Source organism: Cololabis saira, chromosome 2 (assembly GCF_033807715.1).
Source record: "Cololabis saira isolate AMF1-May2022 chromosome 2, fColSai1.1, whole genome shotgun sequence".
NCBI classification, from domain to species: domain Eukaryota; kingdom Metazoa; phylum Chordata; class Actinopteri; order Beloniformes; family Belonidae; genus Cololabis; species Cololabis saira.
In genome coordinates this window covers 20,344,269-20,362,959 of record NC_084588.1, presented here as the reverse complement: position 1 = coordinate 20,362,959, position 18,691 = coordinate 20,344,269, and the positions used below count along the sequence as shown (strand labels likewise).

At 39.3% G+C, this 18,691-nt stretch overlaps 2 protein-coding genes across 3 annotated transcripts; one reads left to right on the top strand and one right to left on the bottom strand.

Moving 5' to 3' along the window:
* Positions 1 to 1,822: 1,822 nt before the first annotated feature.
* slc30a4 (solute carrier family 30 member 4) lies at positions 1,823 to 13,327 on the bottom strand. Its single transcript, XM_061739965.1, has 8 exons — positions 13,216 to 13,327; positions 12,082 to 12,558; positions 9,281 to 9,427; positions 8,062 to 8,215; positions 7,616 to 7,829; positions 7,044 to 7,149; positions 6,802 to 6,936; positions 1,823 to 3,413 (listed from the first exon to the last, which is right to left on the bottom strand). Exons 2-8 carry the CDS (start codon positions 12,470 to 12,472, stop codon positions 3,259 to 3,261), a joined length of 1,302 nt encoding a protein of 433 aa, XP_061595949.1. The 5' UTR covers positions 12,473 to 12,558; positions 13,216 to 13,327; the 3' UTR covers positions 1,823 to 3,258.
* On the top strand, positions 13,217 to 18,361 carry bloc1s6 (biogenesis of lysosomal organelles complex-1, subunit 6, pallidin). Of its 2 annotated transcripts, none has more exons than XM_061739978.1 (6): positions 13,217 to 13,462; positions 13,657 to 13,752; positions 15,891 to 16,053; positions 16,720 to 16,807; positions 16,896 to 16,982; positions 17,087 to 18,361. In XM_061739978.1, the coding sequence occupies exons 2-6, from the start codon at positions 13,689 to 13,691 to the stop codon at positions 17,204 to 17,206; spliced, it is 522 nt and encodes a 173-aa protein (XP_061595962.1). In that variant the 5' UTR covers positions 13,217 to 13,462; positions 13,657 to 13,688; the 3' UTR covers positions 17,207 to 18,361. The 2 variants fall into 2 exon arrangements, with proteins under 2 accessions (XP_061595962.1, XP_061595972.1); XM_061739988.1 differs by having other exon boundaries at positions 13,630 to 13,752.
* Positions 18,362 to 18,691: the final 330 nt, after the last annotated feature.

The window sequence follows — 18,691 nt, the reverse complement described above, 5'->3', positions numbered from 1 at the left end:
AAACCACTTCAGGCTTTACACTGCACGGTGAGTTAAATGTCTGTCCTCCATCCACGTGTGCTTTTATCAGTTCCCACATTTGCATTTTTAAGAGACTGAATTTCAAAAAGGCAAGAAGAAATACACTTACATTTCCCCAATGTGGCATCACAAATCTTCACATACATGTCTTAATGTGCATTTAAGGCTATATTTATTATGTACATTTATGCATTTCCACAACAGAAATGAAACCATTGCATAAAACCTGGATCAAAGTTTTGGTGTCATTTCCTTATACTTTTAGGAATAATATGGCCTTTAAATCAACTTAATTATCCAGAACAACTGTTTCCTGGAAATACGTCTAGATGGAACAAAGCTTTTATCAATGTTAAAGATGTCCTTCGATCAGCTGTTGCAGAGCTTTTCATCATTTCCTTACCAAAGTAAACAGCAGGGCTGTTGTGAAATGGTATGTATGTATGTATATATATATATATTTATTCTGCTACCCAATGGACAAATAATAACCTTTGTCATTCTCTGAACATAAACAGTGTTGACATGGACCGGTGTAAAGTGATAAACTTCATCCTAAACCTAATTTGGGAGGAACTAATCTGCTTATTTTACGGCTGAGGGGGAATTCGGTGTTCCCAATCCTCTCAGTGCACATCTCACATCTCAAGAGAGAGTAAATGGACAGAAAATATTGTTACTACACGGCCTGGCGGACGGCTGGCTTCCCTGTGACAGTAAAGTTATTAAACAAAAGGACCAAAGGGGACGGAGAGCAGGTTTTGTTTTCTGCTCTGTGAGTGACTCTGTTGTCACAAGATGTTTTGATTTGGTTTCCTCATATGTGACGTAATTTCTTCACCTTAGCACCCCCACCAAACACTCCCTTGCGAACACTTCCTTCCTCTTTTTTTTCTCTGATAATCTCCATGTTTGTATGAATTGTCGTGTTCACAGGAACCCTCCCCAGTTACATTTTATGGCCTTGTAAACAGGGATGAGCACACACTTGAGCTGCTCTCATGGAGAGATATACTGCAAAGACGTGAGGGTGGAGGAGTGGGGCTCCAGTTACCACTTCACCTATCAAGCTGCATGCAGTCACAGTTATTTAAGGAAACAATAAGAGGAAGTTTGCAGTGCGTACGTGCCCCGGAATTTGTGTACGTGACTATTTCACACATATGACACCACAGACCATATGACCAGCCGGTAAAGCAGGTAGCGTTTATGCTGTACTGTACATTAAAGTGGAACAAAAGAGGCAACAGTTTAGTTTAAACAGTTTAAACTTCAGAGCTGTTGTGACTTGCAGTGTTTAAGTTAGTTGTTTCAAACATGGATGCGCTCTGTACGGAAATCTGACTTGGGAACTTGTAAATGACAGTACCAAGTTCAGAATTTATTGGTGCTCTAAAGTAAGGATAGGAAAATGAGTGCTGTAAACGGATTAGTTTTCTCCAAAACACAGTTGACTCCCTCCCACTGTGCTGTTTCCTGGTAAACACTCAAGCTTTGTTCATCTCGTCAATTATAAACCCTTAAAATATTTGACAAGTTAACCCAGTTTTATTGAAAGTCCCAGATAAAATAAGCCATGTTTAAATACATACAGTATGCTCTCTTAAATACCTCAGTATTTTATTCTATTGTACTTTTTATTGTATTTATACCAGACTGCTATGACGACAACTTTTCCCCTTGTGGATGAATAAGGTCTATCTATCTATCTATCTATATATTAAGAGACAAATTACAGCTCCAATTCACCACTTCCACTTATCTGCTTTTCATCACCATGGGAATTAAAGGAACACACAACTTTCAACATACGGAAGGATTTTTATTCACCATAAAACCTATCGTCCAGTTAAAGATTTTAAGGCTGTTTTCAAACAAAGAAGCTCTCAAAACAGAAATGTGCTTTTTCCCGTTCTTTACAAAAGTGCACCATCTAGCGACGATAATTTATATTACACACACTGAAAAGGCCACATGCGTTCACCTGTCTGCCATATCCATTTACTTTTCTAACATTTATTGAATGTATTTTTTAACATGGAATAGTAGTGACTATAAGTTAAATGGAAATTAAGGAAATTTCACAACTTGTAAAAAAATGAATTAAAAAAAACAAGTGAAAGGAGATGTGTCAGCCATTTGTAACTTTGACTTAAACAAAAATAATTATCCAAATTTAAGTGGAACATTAACCATTTCAGTCTCCGACCTTACTTTATCCAGAGAAACAAGATTGTAAGGCAAAAAAAATTCAAATATTTTATTACAAACATTTCCAAGATATGGGGAGATTTTACCCATAAATCCCCTCACTTCTCCCAACACTGGAAACAACACTATAAAACAATAAATGGCAAATTTCAACACCAAAACTCTGCATCAAATTTGCCAAACCTGTCTGCATCTTGATACTGCCAGGTAATGATGAAACATTAGAATTATCCTCTCAAATCAATAACACTGTGATTGTCAGTTGCCTGCTAGCTGCAATCAGTTTAAAGAAATGTTGAAATAAAATCTGTGTCCAAAGAAGCACAAATTTATGTTGGTGAGTGCAGCCACCTCACACTATTTTGATAATGTCACAAGTTCCCTTTCCACTTCCCCAGTAGCAGACTTTGGTTGACAATTACGGTATGTATTAAGTGCATTTCATGAGATGAAATGTTTACGGCTTTCTTGTACCACTCATCAGAAATCCAGCTTATATTCGCTATGATCAATCATCAAATCACATCAATTTTTTTTTTTCCATTTCCTGACATCCTTTGTAAAGTCACAAAAAAACTTGGCATCCAGTTTTAACCACCTTTATCTTTAACTGATGGCAAGACATCAGATGTGAAACATAGAACTGTTAAATACAAAACAAAAAAAAAAGGTTACCTCCTGCGATAGGCTTTAATGGTGAATTAAGGGCAAGTTTTCCATTCTCTTCAGAACAAGCATTCAACTAACACTCCAAGAAGCTTTATAAGCATGAGGGCACAAGGAGGCTGAAGTCCTCTTTTAATTAGAAATGTGCATGTGTTGTGCTGTTTTTCCACCGACTGTTTTGGCACCAGTCTTTCTCCCGCCATACATCCGTTCACTGCGGCTGCTGCTTTGGCACCGAGCTGCAGCAGCGTTGTGACATGCCGCCCTCTGATATCAACTGTACTCTGCGGTTTGTTTGTTGTTTTTTTTTTGGCCTCCAAGGAATAAATCGCTGAAGGCAGCATAAGCACAAGTCTCTTTTCAGGCACTAGCCTGCTGGCAGTGTGCACAGCTGCGCACCACCCTCTGCCGATGTGTCTGAACCTGTACTGTGCACCTCGTCAGACCGTAGGTGTGAAGCAGCAGGTGGCGGGCCTTCGTCTGGACGTCCTCCCAGTTGTTGGCACTAGAGGGCGCTGTGAACAACACGGACATGGATTTGAAAAAATAAAACCCAACAATCTCAGTGGATGAATTCTAATTCCCCTACTATTATCAAATATAGTTAACCTGTACCATCAAAAAACCATCAAAAATTGATATTATATTAAACAATAAGGAACAGAACAATGAAAAAAGTATATCTAAGATCTATAATATTTTTGTTGACTGTTCTGTTATAAATACAGACAATTTAAGATGTAAGTGGGAACAAGATCTCCATATTGATTTACAGAAAGAGGATTGGTCTTACATTTGTAAGCAAGTTCATAAATGTTCTTACAATTTAAGGCATAAAATAGCTATTTTTAAGATGATACACAGGATTTATTATACGCCAGAGAGATTGCATAAAATGGACAGTGAGATTTAATTTCTCTGCTGGCGTTGTAAGAAACAAAAAGGAACTTTTTTTCATATGTTTTGGTCATGTGATGCACTTTCCTTTTTTTGGAATTCTGTTACCAAGCTGATATCTCAATGTTTACGTGTATTTGTCTCTTTGTCACCTCGTTTATGTCTTTGGGGAACTAGTATGTCAGACAAGTGGAACAAATATCAATGCAAATATATAGATCTTGCTATGTTGGCAGCCAGGAAATGTATGACCTTAAATTGGAAAGAATCTAAAGCCCCAGTATTAGTCCATTGGTGGAACGAACTCTCAAGCTACCTTACACTTGATGATATTTACTACAAGAGTAAAGGCAGATCCTCAGACTTTTTAAAAATATGGCAATCTCATACAGAATTTGATTTTAAGAATTCCGTAGGTCAATGTAAGGCATAGTGACAATGATAAGACCTGAGTGCAATGGTTTGTGTTGTTTGTTGTCGTCTTTGTTTTAAGTGGGGTTTTCCCATCGTTTATGTCTGTTTTGTTAGGTTTTTTGGTTTTGTTTTTGAGGGTATATATATTTGGATATCATTTTGGTTCTTTAACGGACAAGCCCCAACTTAGGATAAGAAAGTAATGACATTAAGTGTTTCCTACCTTTTTTTTTTTTTTTTTTTTTATAAGTCCCCTTCATCAAGAAGTAGGGTAGGAATATTATTTAACTATTTAATTATTATTTCAGAGTCATTGATAGAACAGATATGTTAGTACTATCTGGTATTCTCAATTAGTGCAGTGAGTAGAATTTTTGGTTAGTATATTTGGCATGATTATAGCTCTATGAAATATGTTTTGGTATGTATGGACTTTGACTTTTTTTTTTGGAAGTTGAGTTGTGGGGGTTTTGTGTTCTATGTATCTAAGGTATACCCCTCTTTTTGTGTTTGAAAATATATTATATATACATATTATATATATAATTTCTAAGAAATAATTAAAAAAAAAAAAGCCTTGTTTCAAGAAAACTTGATTACTATTTTGCTACTTTTGATTCTGTGTCACCCAACTGTAATCTGCACCTCCCTAATTATTTGTTGAAGTCCTGTCTCGGGGGGTCATACCTTTTTTTTTTTTAAATCTTATTTCCCAATTTACATACTCTCCACTGCTTGCATCTTAATTTGACAGAAATTCCATCATCTAATCATTCTAGCGTAACAGCATAGAGATGTATTTTGTCATTATATGGGATTAATCTGTCATGCACTTCTTACATGTCGCACATGCAAAAACAAGTTTCCTCAATCCTTGTTCTTCGTGGTATTATATTTGGACTAAAGACAAAACTGCAGGTGCAGTCTTGCCAGTTTGGTTCGGAAAGACTTTAATCCATCATCTACCGTGGGGCAAAAAAGTATTTAGTCAGACACCAGTTGTGCAATTTCTCGCACTTAAAAAGATAAGAGAGGCCTGTCATTTTCATCACAGGTATATCTCAACTATAAGAGAAAAATAAAAAATAAAAATCCAGTAAATCACATTGTCTGATTTTCAAATAATGTATTTGCAAATTATAATGTATTTGCAAATTATAGTGGAAAACAAGTATTTGGTCAATAACAAAAGTTCATCTCAATAATTTGTTATATACCCTTTGTTGGCGATGACAGAGGTCAAACGTTTTCTGTAAGTCTTCACAAGGTTTTCAAACACTGTTGCTGGTATTTTGGCCCATTCCTCCATGATCTCCTCTAGAGCAGTGATGTTTTGGGGCTGTCGCTGGGCAACACGGCTTTCAACTCCCTCCAAAGATTTTCTATGGGGTTGAGATCTGGAGACTGGCTAGGCCACTCCAGGACCTTGAAATGTTTCTTACGAAGCCACTCCTTCGTTGCCCGGGTGGTGTGTTTGGGATCATTGTCATGCTGAAAGACCCAGCCACGTTTCATCTTCAATGCCCTGCTGATGGAAGGAGGTTTTCACTCAAAATCTCACGATACATGTCCCCATTCATTCTTTTCCTTACACGGATCAGTTGTCCTGGTCCCTTTGCAGAAAAACATCCCCAAAGCATGATTTTTCCACCCCCATGCTTCACAGTAGGTTTGGTGTTCTTTGGATGCAACTCAGCTTTCTATCTCCTCCAAACACGACAAGTTGTGTTTCTACCAAAAAGTTCTATTTTGGTTTCATCTGACCATATAACATTCTCCCAATCCTCTTCTGCATCATCCAAATGCTCTCTAGCAAACTTCAGGCGGGCCTGGACATGTACTGGTTTAAGCAGGGAGACATGTCTGGCACTGCAGGATCTGAGTCCCTGGCGACGTAGTGTGTTACTGATGGTTCCTTTGTTACTTTGGTCCCAGCTCTCTGCAGGTCATTCACTAGGTCCCCCGCGTGGTTCTGGGATTTTTACTCACCGTTCTTGTGATCATGTTTACCCCACGGGGTGAGATCTTGCGTGGAGCCCCAGATCGAGGCAGATTATCAGTGGTCTTGTATGTCTTCCATTTTCTAATAATTGTTCCCACAGTTGATTTCTTCACACCAAGCTGCTTACCTATTGCAGATTCAGTCTTCCCAGCCTGGACAGGTGTCTTTTATACTGATAACCAGTTAAACAGGTGCCATTATTACAGGTAATAAGTGGAGGACAGAGGAGCCTCTTAAAGAAGAAGTTAAAGGTCTGTGAAAGCCAGAAATCTTGCTTGTTTATAGGTGACCAAATACTTATTTTACCGAGGAATTTACCAATTCATTCAGTAAAAAATCCTACAATGTGATTTCCTGGATTCTTTCCCCCCATTCTGTCTCTCATAGTTGAAGTTTACCTATGATGAAAATTACAGGCCTCTCTCATCTTTTTAAGTGGGAGAACTTGCACAATTGGTGGCTGACTAAATACTTTTTTGCCCCACTGTATGAGGACATAACATTTCTGGATAAGACTTAAGTCTCCATATGTGATCATCTCCCCAAATCCCTCTTCTTTAATCAGGAATAAGGAGGTTGTAGCTACTCACTGAGCTGGAGATGCACTAGTGCAGCAGTCTTGTCAGCTGTCAGCGCCCAGACATTTAGCTCATCGACTGATTGGACATCATCCAGCTTCAGGAGATCCTCTTTGATACGCTGAGAGTCCAAGTGTCTGGGAACACCTGCCAGAGTGAGATAAAAACAACATAATTACAGTGTTCACACTACCCAACTCGTAGCATTAAATAAGATGAGCTGAAAGAGCTGTCGAGGAAGAGGCAGGTCTTACCCTCCAGCACAATGACTATTGTGTCTCGTATGATGCGGAATGTGGTGAAGAGAACCAGAACTGAGAAGATGTAGGTACAGATGGGGTCGGCCAGCTTACACTCCGGCTGTGAGCACAGAAGGCCACGTCAAGTGGGTACAAGATTCTGTTAGAAATCTTCATGTCTCTTTAACATTTGTGGAAAGAGCAGCCATTTTTTTAGTCTAAATGTTTGTAAAGGTTATTTTGGTCAAAATTAGAGTGAGTAGTATTTTTTTTCCTCTTTTTAAATGCTGGTTATGTTCTGTTTTAGTCAGACTTTTTCCCAGTGTCACATTCAAAAGGAATAAATACTATTTTTGGATCAACAATAGAAAGCAGCAAAGACATTGTCACTGTGGTGCCTTTAAAATAACAGCAAATTACATTTTTAAGAAATTAAATATTTACGAAGACTGTTTAACTACTGAGAGGTTAAAATGTATGAAAAGCAATCGATATGACATATACCGACTAGGAAATTATTATGCTTAAGTGCTAACGTCTATGACAAAAAGAAGAAAAATAAATAAATGTTTTAAAAAGCAGGGTACCTTGAACCGGACAATATAAGCTGCTATGAGCACCCCGACACTCTGGATGAGGTCTCCTAGAGCGTGGATGAATGCAGCTCTGACAGCAAGACTGCCGTGAGGCTGAGCCGACCCAGACGAGCCTGACGCGGGCGCAGGCGCAGGACTGTGAGAGTGACCGTGCCCGGGGCCATGCGAGTGGAGGTGGCCACCTTGGTTCAACAAAAACCCCATACTAAGGTCACCAAAAAAAAAAGTACAGAGATTAGTTTCAAGATAACATTTTATACATTTTGTTCAAAAAGATCATTCAAGTGATTAAATAGGTGCATTCACTTCCTACGGGCTGGAGTCAAAGATTAGACGCACTAAACAACCGTTTGGTCTGAACTGATACATTTTTTAGCTGATAGTGTCTCATCTCAGCTTGTTTTAAATAAAATTCTTACATAGCAGGTTTGACTCACATGAGATTAACAGCCACCCCCACAGCTGCAGTGATGAGCATGACATCTCCATCTATGTTGAAGTCCTGGCTTACGGTCCTCTGAACCGCCTCGTACAGCAGTACACCCGTCAGGATGTAAATGAGCACCACACTGAGGACTGCCGATACCACTTCTACAACAACAACAAAAAAGCCACAATGAGTTGTAAATACAGCAAATATATTCAGAATAATGTAAGTAGGGATATCTCTTTAGGGAGAGATTTGAAGATAGCTCAGGAATTTGTCTTGAGTTCAGTCACCGGAGAGCTCCATGACATATGATTGATCACATGTATGTACGTGCAAAAGCCTGATCTCAAACTGCAATCTGAGAATACCAGAGAGCACAGTGGTGGAGATGCCACACACCAGTTCAGTTAAACCGTCAGTAAATGTATTTTGGAGCAAGGCCATTCTATGCTTTACAGGTGAACTGTGAGATTTTAACATCATTGTGAAATCTGACCGTGATTCAGTGAAGAAACAGAATGACGTGTTAAAGACACCAAAAAAGGAAGTTGAACTCAAATTCCCAATGATTCACCACCAAAATGTACCAAAGAAACTGTGGTTTCAACAGTTGATCTGAAAATCAAGACAACTTGGATATATTTACATGGCTTTCCTCACCATGTAAATCAATTAAGACATGTTAATCATAAGTGATTTAAACACTTATTTTATAAATAAGGGATAAATAGTTGCTGCTTCACAACAGAATCTCTCTAGAAGTGGAAGAAAAAAAGAAAGAAAAGCTATGTGTCCCCCAAGTGCTCACTTCTCTCTCCAAACGTTTGAGCTAAAATGTATATTTTCTAAAGTCCCTCTGTAGTTGGTCATTGAGGACATCATAATACTTGTGTCTGTTAATAATTAACAGATTTAAGTGTGGATCTCTACAAGGTTTATGCCTTTCTGGAACATTATAGAGCTTGTTTAGCCATTTTCAATCTATAAACAGTTTGTTTTAACACAGTAGTTCCAAATATCGATGACACAAGCACTTATCTTTTAAACCACATAACTGTCATATGACTTTGTTCACAACAAACAAAAAAAGGAAAACTGCGTTGTGTCTCTCTAACTTGAAGCAGCAGGTGATTTTTTTCTCCACGAGTTACTGCCGACATTTTAAAAAGAGTTGTGCATAGCAAAAATAAATAATAGACAGGAAGTAAGAGGCATCTGAAACTCACCGAGGCGATGCAACCCGAACGTGTATCTCTTCGTGGGCGGTTTAGTGGAGAGCCAGAGAGCTAGCAGAGAAAACAAGATACCCACCACGTCTGCTAACATGTGCACAGCATCAGTCATGATGGCCAAACTGTTTGACACATAACCACCTGAAAGAAACACATGTAAAATTAAAATAACACACATAAACACGTATGAAAATGTCACAAAAATCTTAATTTAAACTTGTGTTGTTCCAAACAGCTCCAAGTATACTTTTAGATTTTCAAGCACCGTGGGAAAAAAAAACTGTAAGTGTTAAAGGTTTTTGGATATTTCTGCATTATTCAGTTCATAAATATAAAACTGACAAGAAAGATCAGTGAAAAACAGGTCAAAATCTAGGATAACTATATGAATGGAAAGAACAAGACGTAAGATGTCACACATAATGAACAATAACTGGATAGCCCTGTTTTAGGAGAAAACAAAAGCCTACTATCTCACACAGAAATAAAAATGTGGGCTGGTAAACAAAAGTCAGTCACTAGCAAAGCCAATATTCTTAAATTAGCTAGTGCATAACTTGACAATTTTGATGGATGCAAGATTGTTTTCCTTCTTTAATCTTTCAAATCAGAAAATGTATTCGAATAGATCACTAAATCACCTCAGGCTGAAGTACATCAATACTCAAGAACTTACAGCTGGTCATGTACAGTTGAATCTGCATCAGATGATTTAATGTAACTGATCATTTCTGTAGCAACGGCAGATGAATCTGCTGCACAAGAATGTTTTATATCCTTACCTACAAGTTAATATTTGAAGAGCGAAGCTTTTAGGCAAGCTGGCCCTGTGACAGTTCCATATATTTTGCCATTGATGAAAATAAATAAAAATGAATATGTCTCTGTTTGATCACCAGTGGTGTATCCGTTTATGATAGTCGTATTCCAATAAAGGCATATGGGAAGCCTTTCAACGATCCGTTGGGTTAGTTTTATATGACCACAAGTCACTGTTTGACCAGCAGCAGTAAAATAATTATGTAACCTGTATAAAAGCACATTGATGGACAGAAATGTTATATTTCTATCACTATCTTCATCGTTTTCCCCACCTTTTATGGCCCCATCCTCTCCCATGGGCACTAGTTTATAATTAATAGAAACATTACCCTAGAAATTCAACTCTACTTGTATTTTTATGAATACCTGCAGATTTTGTTGCAAAGCTAAACATTATGGCACTGCTTTGTTTATAGGCCAAACAAAAAGAATGTCTCATTGACTTGGAGGAGGCAATCTGGTCAAATTTGTAGCAGAAAAGGTAGCGCTTAAAAGATACACAAATCTGAAAGTAACAAGAACGTAAAAATTATTTTGAAAAGGCAATCACAAAGCAAGAATCTTTCTGCGGTGGACTTTGCATGTTCTTGCATGCAACCTTCACACATGTTCTTGCATGTGCTTGTGTGGGTTTTCTCAGGGTACTCCACTATCTTCCCACAGTCCAAAAACATGTACGCCAGGTTAACTTGTGATTCAGTGTGTGGTTGTCTGTCTATATGTGGCCCTACAAAGGACTGCTGACTTGTCCGGGGTTTACCCCTGCCTTTCACCCAAAGTGACCTGGGATAGGGTCCACCCCATGAACCTGGATTGAAATAAGCGCATAGAGATGATAGATTAAAAAGCCATCAAGCTATTATTGCCATTAAGCTGCATATTAGTTAGTTAGTTAATTTGTCCACAAGTGGAGATTTGTCTTTTGTCTCATAATACAACATTTTTATTTTTGAGGCTAGATTCACAATTCTTTGTAGCTTGCATCTGTTTTTTGTGTTAAGGTTGCCGTACTACATTGCCATGTTAAAGGTTAAGATTCCCTCTATGAGGTTCTTATAGACAGTCTCCATAATCTGCTTGCTCACACTAAAAGAGTTGAGCTTGCGTAGTAAATGTAGCCGTTGATTACAAGATTTGAAGACGTGGTCAGTGGTTAGTGTTGTCCCGATCGATAGGGCGGCCGATCGATCGGGCTCGATCACGGCATTTTCAAAACATCGGTAACGGCCAAAAAAGTATCGGGACATACCTAGTTACTAATGTTTTTAATATATATTAAATCGTTCTATATATCGTTGCATTTAACGTCACTTCCGGCCGGCGTCACTTCCGAAGTAAGCGAAACTAACATGGTTTAAATGTTTGAATTGTGAAATTTTATATATGTCCATGTTGCATTAAGCTGCTGCTATTCATTTCATGCCATTCAGAATGTTGCACTAAGGTTAAGCCAAAAACTATTTTAATTTTCTTGTGTTTGTGAGTTTGACTGGATGTCTTTTGAAGTTAAATTTTTTTATATTTGTTATTGCACTATTCTGCACTTTTTGTTTACAATTTCATGTTTTTACATTTTGTGGCACCAGTGCTGATAAGCTTTGTTGAAATATATGTCCATGTTGTTCTCCAATGGACAATAAAAGAAACTTGGGATAATTTGAGTTTTAGTCCTCTTTTCTTTTCTTTTTTAATTCATTGCCAAAATGTATCTGATCGGGAAAATCAGACAATCAGGCAATGTATCGGGAGCCAAAAAAAGTGATCGGATCGGGAAAAATCGGGATCGGCAGATACTCAAACTCAAGTGATCGGGATCAGATCGGGAGCTAAAAAATCCTGATCGGGACAACCCTATCAGTGTTGTTACTAAAGTTAAGATTGCTGTCAATAAAAGGTACCAAGGTATGATGATTTCATCTTCAACTTGTAATGCTGTAACAGCCCAAAGGTATGAGGTTTACTCCGGTACATACCTATAATTTCACCAGTCATAAACAGAAAATACAGCACGGCTGCGAAGACCAGCCTCTTCATGACCCTCTTGTGCCGGGTCCTCTCCCTCTGCAGGGCGCAGGAGGGGCAGGGCTCCGCGGCCGGGCCGGGGCTGCCCGGGCTGGACGAGTCCAGCAGCGAGTCGTCGTCGTCGGTCACCACCAGCGTGTTCACCCCGTTGGCCGGAGCTCCGGCGGAGTAGTCCGCCATCTCCCCGGAGACCACGACCTTGAGCTGGCTGAACCTGGGGGGGGCGTCGTCCTCCTCCAGGTCCCCGGACAGGTCCAGGGGCGCCGCGTCGCTCAGGTCCCAGCCGCTGCGCTGCCTCCGGACCGCCGAGCGCAGCCTGCTGAACAGGCTCCCGCCGGACATGGTGATGGGGGGGGGTTTACGGTCCTGCCAGGTAATGATTCACATCTTCATAAAGACGTGGGGCCGCTCTGGGTTTCTACTTCATCCTGGAGAAAAGGGGGAAGCGTCAGGGCGGCTCAGCTGCTACAACCTGGATAATAAAGGTGTTGGGTCGAGACGCTGGGAACCATGTGACCTGGGAAACTCTCAAGGCTGATTTATGCTGCGTTCCATTTACCTCGGAAGTCGGAACTCGGATCTGGGAATGACGTCACAACCGAGTTATCAGCGTTCCAGTTACAAAGTAGGTAAACAAGTTTGTAGTTCGCATATACCACATGAAAAATGTAAATTACACTATAGCAGCATATATATGCCGAACAATACTTGTATACGACTGATTTAGTGTGACCAAAACTAGAATGAAGTGCTACGAAGCTCTCTTCTACTGTTTACAACCGGGGCAGCCATCTTGGAATGTGAACTCGGGGGTGGTGAAAACCCTCCCACTTTCCCAGTGGGAAATCCCACTTCGAGGGGCGTTCCAGTTGAAAAATCCAACTGGGAACTGGGAAATCCCCACTTCCGAGGACAAATAGAACGCGGCATTATGGTTCAGCGTTAAAACGACGCCGTAGGCTCTGCGTCGGTGTAACGCAGAACCATAAATCAGCCCTACGGCGTAGGCTCTACATTGGTGTAACCAGGAACCATAAATCAGCCTTGAGAGCGATACTGACATGAATTTTGCGACGCAGACTTACCAGTGCGGGCTACTTTGGTTTCGAGTCCTTAGTCAGATCGAAGCTGTCATGGTAATGGAGGTATAAACACCGGAGTTGGGAAACTCAGCAAAGATCGCGGAAGTGACGCCAGCTGTCGGTCACGTGACCGCGCCCCGAGTCACATGATGTCGACAATAACATCTACAATCACCTCCATTGTCTCTCCTGCATTCACAACTTAGCCTATTCTGCACCTACTGTTGTCGCCCAGCGAGTGTTTGAACAGGTAGGTTGACGGCTGAGCAGAAATGTGTACAGATTGTGGAGCTGGAGGATGAATGATTGTTGGGTTTTTAAACTGTTTTCACGGTGCAGGAGCAGGGCAGTGTGCTATCCAGACTTCCTGGTGTTGAAACAAGCTGTGTCTGAGACCTAACTGGTTATTTCCATCAGATTGGATTGTTTTGTGCCTCCATACAGACAACCAGGCTGGGTCCTCAGAGTCTCTTCACATGGAGGTAGAGGAGATGGAGGAGGAGAGACCTTCACCCCAGAGGGAACTTCCACACAATGAAGGTGTGTCACCTGATTTCTTAACACGTCCTGCTCTGTCCACAACTGAATGTTACAACACAGTGACTTGAAAAGGTTTGGAAGTCCCATGGTTTTGTTTTCACCGGCTCCACTAAGCAGCTTCCCAGTGCTCCCAGGGGTCATAATGGTGAAAATGCTATTTACTGACTACAGCTCTGCATTTAACACCGTTGTTTCCAGCAGGCTGGTCACCACGCTGCTTGGTTTGGGCCCCAGTAATAGAATAGAATAGAATGCCTTTTATTGTCATTTTACAGTGAGCTATACATACATACCTACATCTAGGATCTCAACGACAGTCGAAGGATGATGAGGACATACATGCAATGAAACTGAAGCATCTCACTCTTCAGTGCAACACGTATTTAAGTGAGTGATCTTTTTATATCCGAGTAGAAAATAATAAATATTAGTGTAAAATAAGAGTGATGTAGGTAGATGACACAGAATTGCAGGAGGTATTGTCATTGCATGTAAATTATTGCACAATTGGTAAGGGTAAAGACATTGCAGATAGTACACAGTCCGTAATATGCAGTGCCTAGTCAAGTCAAGTACAGGTGGAGAAGGGTTGAGGTCAGACTGTAGTCACTGCATGTTGGAATTCAGGGTACTGATGGCTTTCGTGAATAAACTTTGTCCGAGTCTATTTGTCCTGGTCCCAGCAGTGTGTATGTGGACTAAGGACTTTCTTTCCAGCCGCCCACAGACAGTTAGACTTGCAACTTACCTCTCATCGACCCCGAACAAAGCACTGGTGCCTTCCAGGGTTGTGTCTTAAGGCCCTTGCTGTATTCTCTGTGTAGCCATCCATCTAGCAAACTATAGTCAGATTTGCTGATGACACACCAGCATTTTGGGCTGGTTACAAACAGTCATCAGACACAATAGAGAAGGGAAATAAACAGGCGGACAGGTCGGTGCACAGACAATAACCTCATAGTGTTTGTGTGTGAGAGAGAATGCTTATATTAAAATTTACAGATCATATTCTTTGTATATTTATTAACTCAGGATGCACATGAAATTTTGTTCTATTTATTGTGCAGGGACAATAAAACTAACATTTAATTGAATTAAACTGAAATTAAAATAACTGACATGGCAGGAGAAGAAAATAATTAGATGTCAGACTGTTTTAATACTGAATTGCAAAATTTTGATAATTGAGAAAACTGCACTCAGGATTGAAAAGCAAATCCCACCTCACACTTAAAACCAAAAAATCTTAAATATTTTGTTTATTTTGTCCCCCGTGACCCCGCAAGGGATAAAGCGGGTATAGATAATGGATGGATGGATGGATTTTGTTTCTTTTGTTTTGGAAACCAAATCAAAAACATGAGATCCCTTTTTTTCTCCTTAACAACTAAACCTTTTTGGTTTTGTGAAACATGCCAAAAAAATTTAATGAAATTGCTTTTATGACATATGGCCTTTACTTTCAGTAGAGTATAAATTCTGACTAATTCAACAACAAGAGGACCAAATATCAAAACCTACAAAAATCACAGTTAGAAATTTGTGGCAGGTTCTCTGTCTTCTGTAACAGCTTGATGTCTTTAGACTCTTATTAAAGAAGGAGAATGTTCTTCATCAGTGAAACGTCACATGCTTCGTTTCTGTGATTGATTAAATGCCTAAAGGTTTTCAAATTGAACATTTGAGATGAAGATGCAAAAACAGTTGAAGAAAAAATATTATCCAACCTGTGAATGACCAATGCTCAAAACAACTATGCTTTATGTGAATAGGGTGGATCAAGTAAGGCTCTATTAACTACCACAATTTAAAATATTTAGAGAGCTGTTAAAACTAATTAAACCAATGAATAAATCCAGTATCTGTTTTTGAAATAAGTCCAATATCAGTCAAAATTGTATCTTGAACACAGATCAAAACCAACCACAAGTTTCCAGTGTTAATTACAATGACAAAAGGTTAATTTTACCATGTCTTTATTACAATGCTGTTATTACTTATAAAGTCAAAGCAGTAAGAATAAAAGAAGTAAAAAGTAGCGGATCAGATTTTATGGATGTTAGTCATGCACCTCAGTTATAGCACACAAATGGACAGTGAAAGTTACATTTACTGTTGTTATCTGAACTATTTGACAGATCTGTCAGTGGAGCAGGAGCAGCAGTTGTTGGGTCTGGAGAGTTCAGCCCCTGAAGAGAACGTGTACGTGGATAAGAAAGCAGTGGACAAGCTCGCAGTGGGATTACTCTCTCACTACCTGCCGGATCTACAGAACTCTAAACGAGCCCTCCAAGAGCTCACGTGAGTATTGAATGGCTTTCAGTTATTCATGTTATGCTTTGGTACTTGATGGGTATGAGGAAGTTAAAACTCCAAAGGATGTGCAGGATTTCAGTCTATTTACAAAGTCAAAAGTCAAAGTCAGATTTATTTGTATAGCACAATTCGTGCACAAAGCAACTCAAAGTGCTTTACAAAAACGTTCCAATACAATCAACAATGACAAGAGAAACTGTAAATGTGCAACTGCAAAAGGGAAGTATGTAATCTAAGTACGCAACAGGGCAAGTTTATGCAGGTTTCATTTCCACTAAGGATTATCCCATAACACGCCACCGCTACTGCTGAATTCAGTCAAGGGGAAAACCACCGAGCAGCAGATTCTGAAGAAACACTCACGGTGACCTGATGTGTACGAGATGTGAAACGGTTTCCAGTAATGAAACTGTAAAGAACTCGTTCAGTCATTATTGTAAAAGTACCTAAAAGAAAAATGACATAAAAAGATTTCCAAAATATCATTTCACTTTTGAGAAAAAAAACTTATCAACAGTCCTTTTTTTTTTTGTAAACATGCTGAGTGGGATGACTGGGTTGACCATTTTCTTTTAAAGCTGGAAGGATGAAAAATCTATGAAATAAAAACTTACACATATACTTTTTGCGCTTCATTTTTCTCTAAACCAGACAAAATCAGCTGATACTGTTGGACACACTGGATCAAGAAGTCACCAAGTTCAGAGACTGCAACACCTTACAGGACCTTAATTCCCTGGTATGTTTCTACTTGAAATATAATCCTCTTTGTGCTACAGCTGCGCTTGTTTATCAAGAGTGATTTTAAAACGGTTTCTTGTCTTTAGTTTTCAGAAGCAAAGGTTTACCACAATAAACTGGTGAACATTAGAAAAGAGATGATTATGCTTCACGAAAAGACGACAAAGCTAAAGGTATCTGTCAACTCAGCCGATGGCATACTCCCAAGCGAAATATTAGAATGATGCTAATTCAACACCAAGCGTGACTCATTAAATGCTGACTTGTTTCCTCTCAGAAAAGAGCGTTGAAGCTGCAGCAACAAAAGCAGAAAGAGATGCTGGAGAAGGAGCAGCAACGTGAGAAGGAGCTGGAGAGAGAACGGCAGCTTATTGCCAAACCTGCAAAAAGGACTTAAAATCGCCAACCGTGTCTGCTGTGTTCAAGGACCATACAGGTGGCGTTGCATGTGTTAGTCTATTAACCACATATCTGCATATAGTAGACTTTTGCACCATTTTCCAAAGTGTAAAATTAGATGTTTATGATAGAAAACATTATATTTATGCCATTACTTTGACAGAACAGACGTTGAAAATCAGACAGGTAATGGGGGTGTGACTAACATTTATGCTGTTATATTATGATACTTATAACATTGTGCTTGGGTGCAGTTGCTGTGAAGCGTTGCATCAATCAACACATTTGAGCAAAAGTTTAAAAAAGTTGAACTGTTTGCCACTTAATTCCTATCTAAGGTGGTTTCAAGCAATACAGACAATTGTCCTTCTCTTGACTGTAAATAAACGAAGCACATCTGGAAGTGAAAACACAAAGTGGGTTTGCGTAAGTTGCAATCTGTAACATAGCTGGCCCAGCCTGCGATGTAACATTCAGTGGTACCGGGGACGATTGCCCAATCATCAGAGGTGAAACTCCTGCAGGGTCTACCTGTCACTCCATTGAGAGCTTCCACTCTATGAATCTAATTTTAAAGATTTTGAAGGTGTGATATTCAAGTCACTTCTTTCTACGTGACTGAAATGAATACAAATTTACTGTATAATGTCTGATTTTTATCAATATTGTTTAGAGGCATTACTTAAAATAGGATCAAATTTAAGCTTGTTAACAGACGCTGAAAACATCTGCAGGTTCCTTCTCATGACTGTCTACACAAATGAGGCACAGCTGGAAAAGGATAACATTTCTAAAACTGTCTTTTTATTTAAGCAATATAAAGTTCAGTCAAGAAATTAAAAAAACCTATTATGCACTTTGGAAAATGGTTCACAGAATATTATGAATCTTAGTAAATAGGTTAAAACATGCAAGCCCTCTGGTCTGGTTGGTACTATCTGAAGTTGCCAAGATCACCATAAACCAAAGACTTGGACTACATCCTAAAATGCTGGTTATAACTACTATCAACCTCTGATGCACAGTTTTTGCACCACCCTGAGATCAGAACAAATTACTCCTGGACACTTTTGGAGCATTCAGACAATGGTCCAGGAGCATCACTGCGTCTCCTGTCTTTTGTCAAAGTATTAATAAATGTTGTTTTTGCTGGCTTCATCCCCTCTGTGTGTTGAATGTCATGAAATACGTTTGTTTGAAATCAAATTGCTCTGCTCTAATGTTGACTGGGGTTCTGGGGTTTAGATAATTCATGGATAGTAGATAAAAATGTAAGATGAAATGTACCCAAACCATACACAGCATCTGTAAGTCTCTTAAATCAACCTTTCTTGATACATATACAGGACTGTCTCAGAAAATTAGAATATTGTGATTTTCTCTAATGCAATTACAAAAACAAAAATGTCATACATTCTGGATTCATTACAAATCAACTGAAATATTGCAAGCCTTTTATTATTTTAATATTGCTGATCATGAT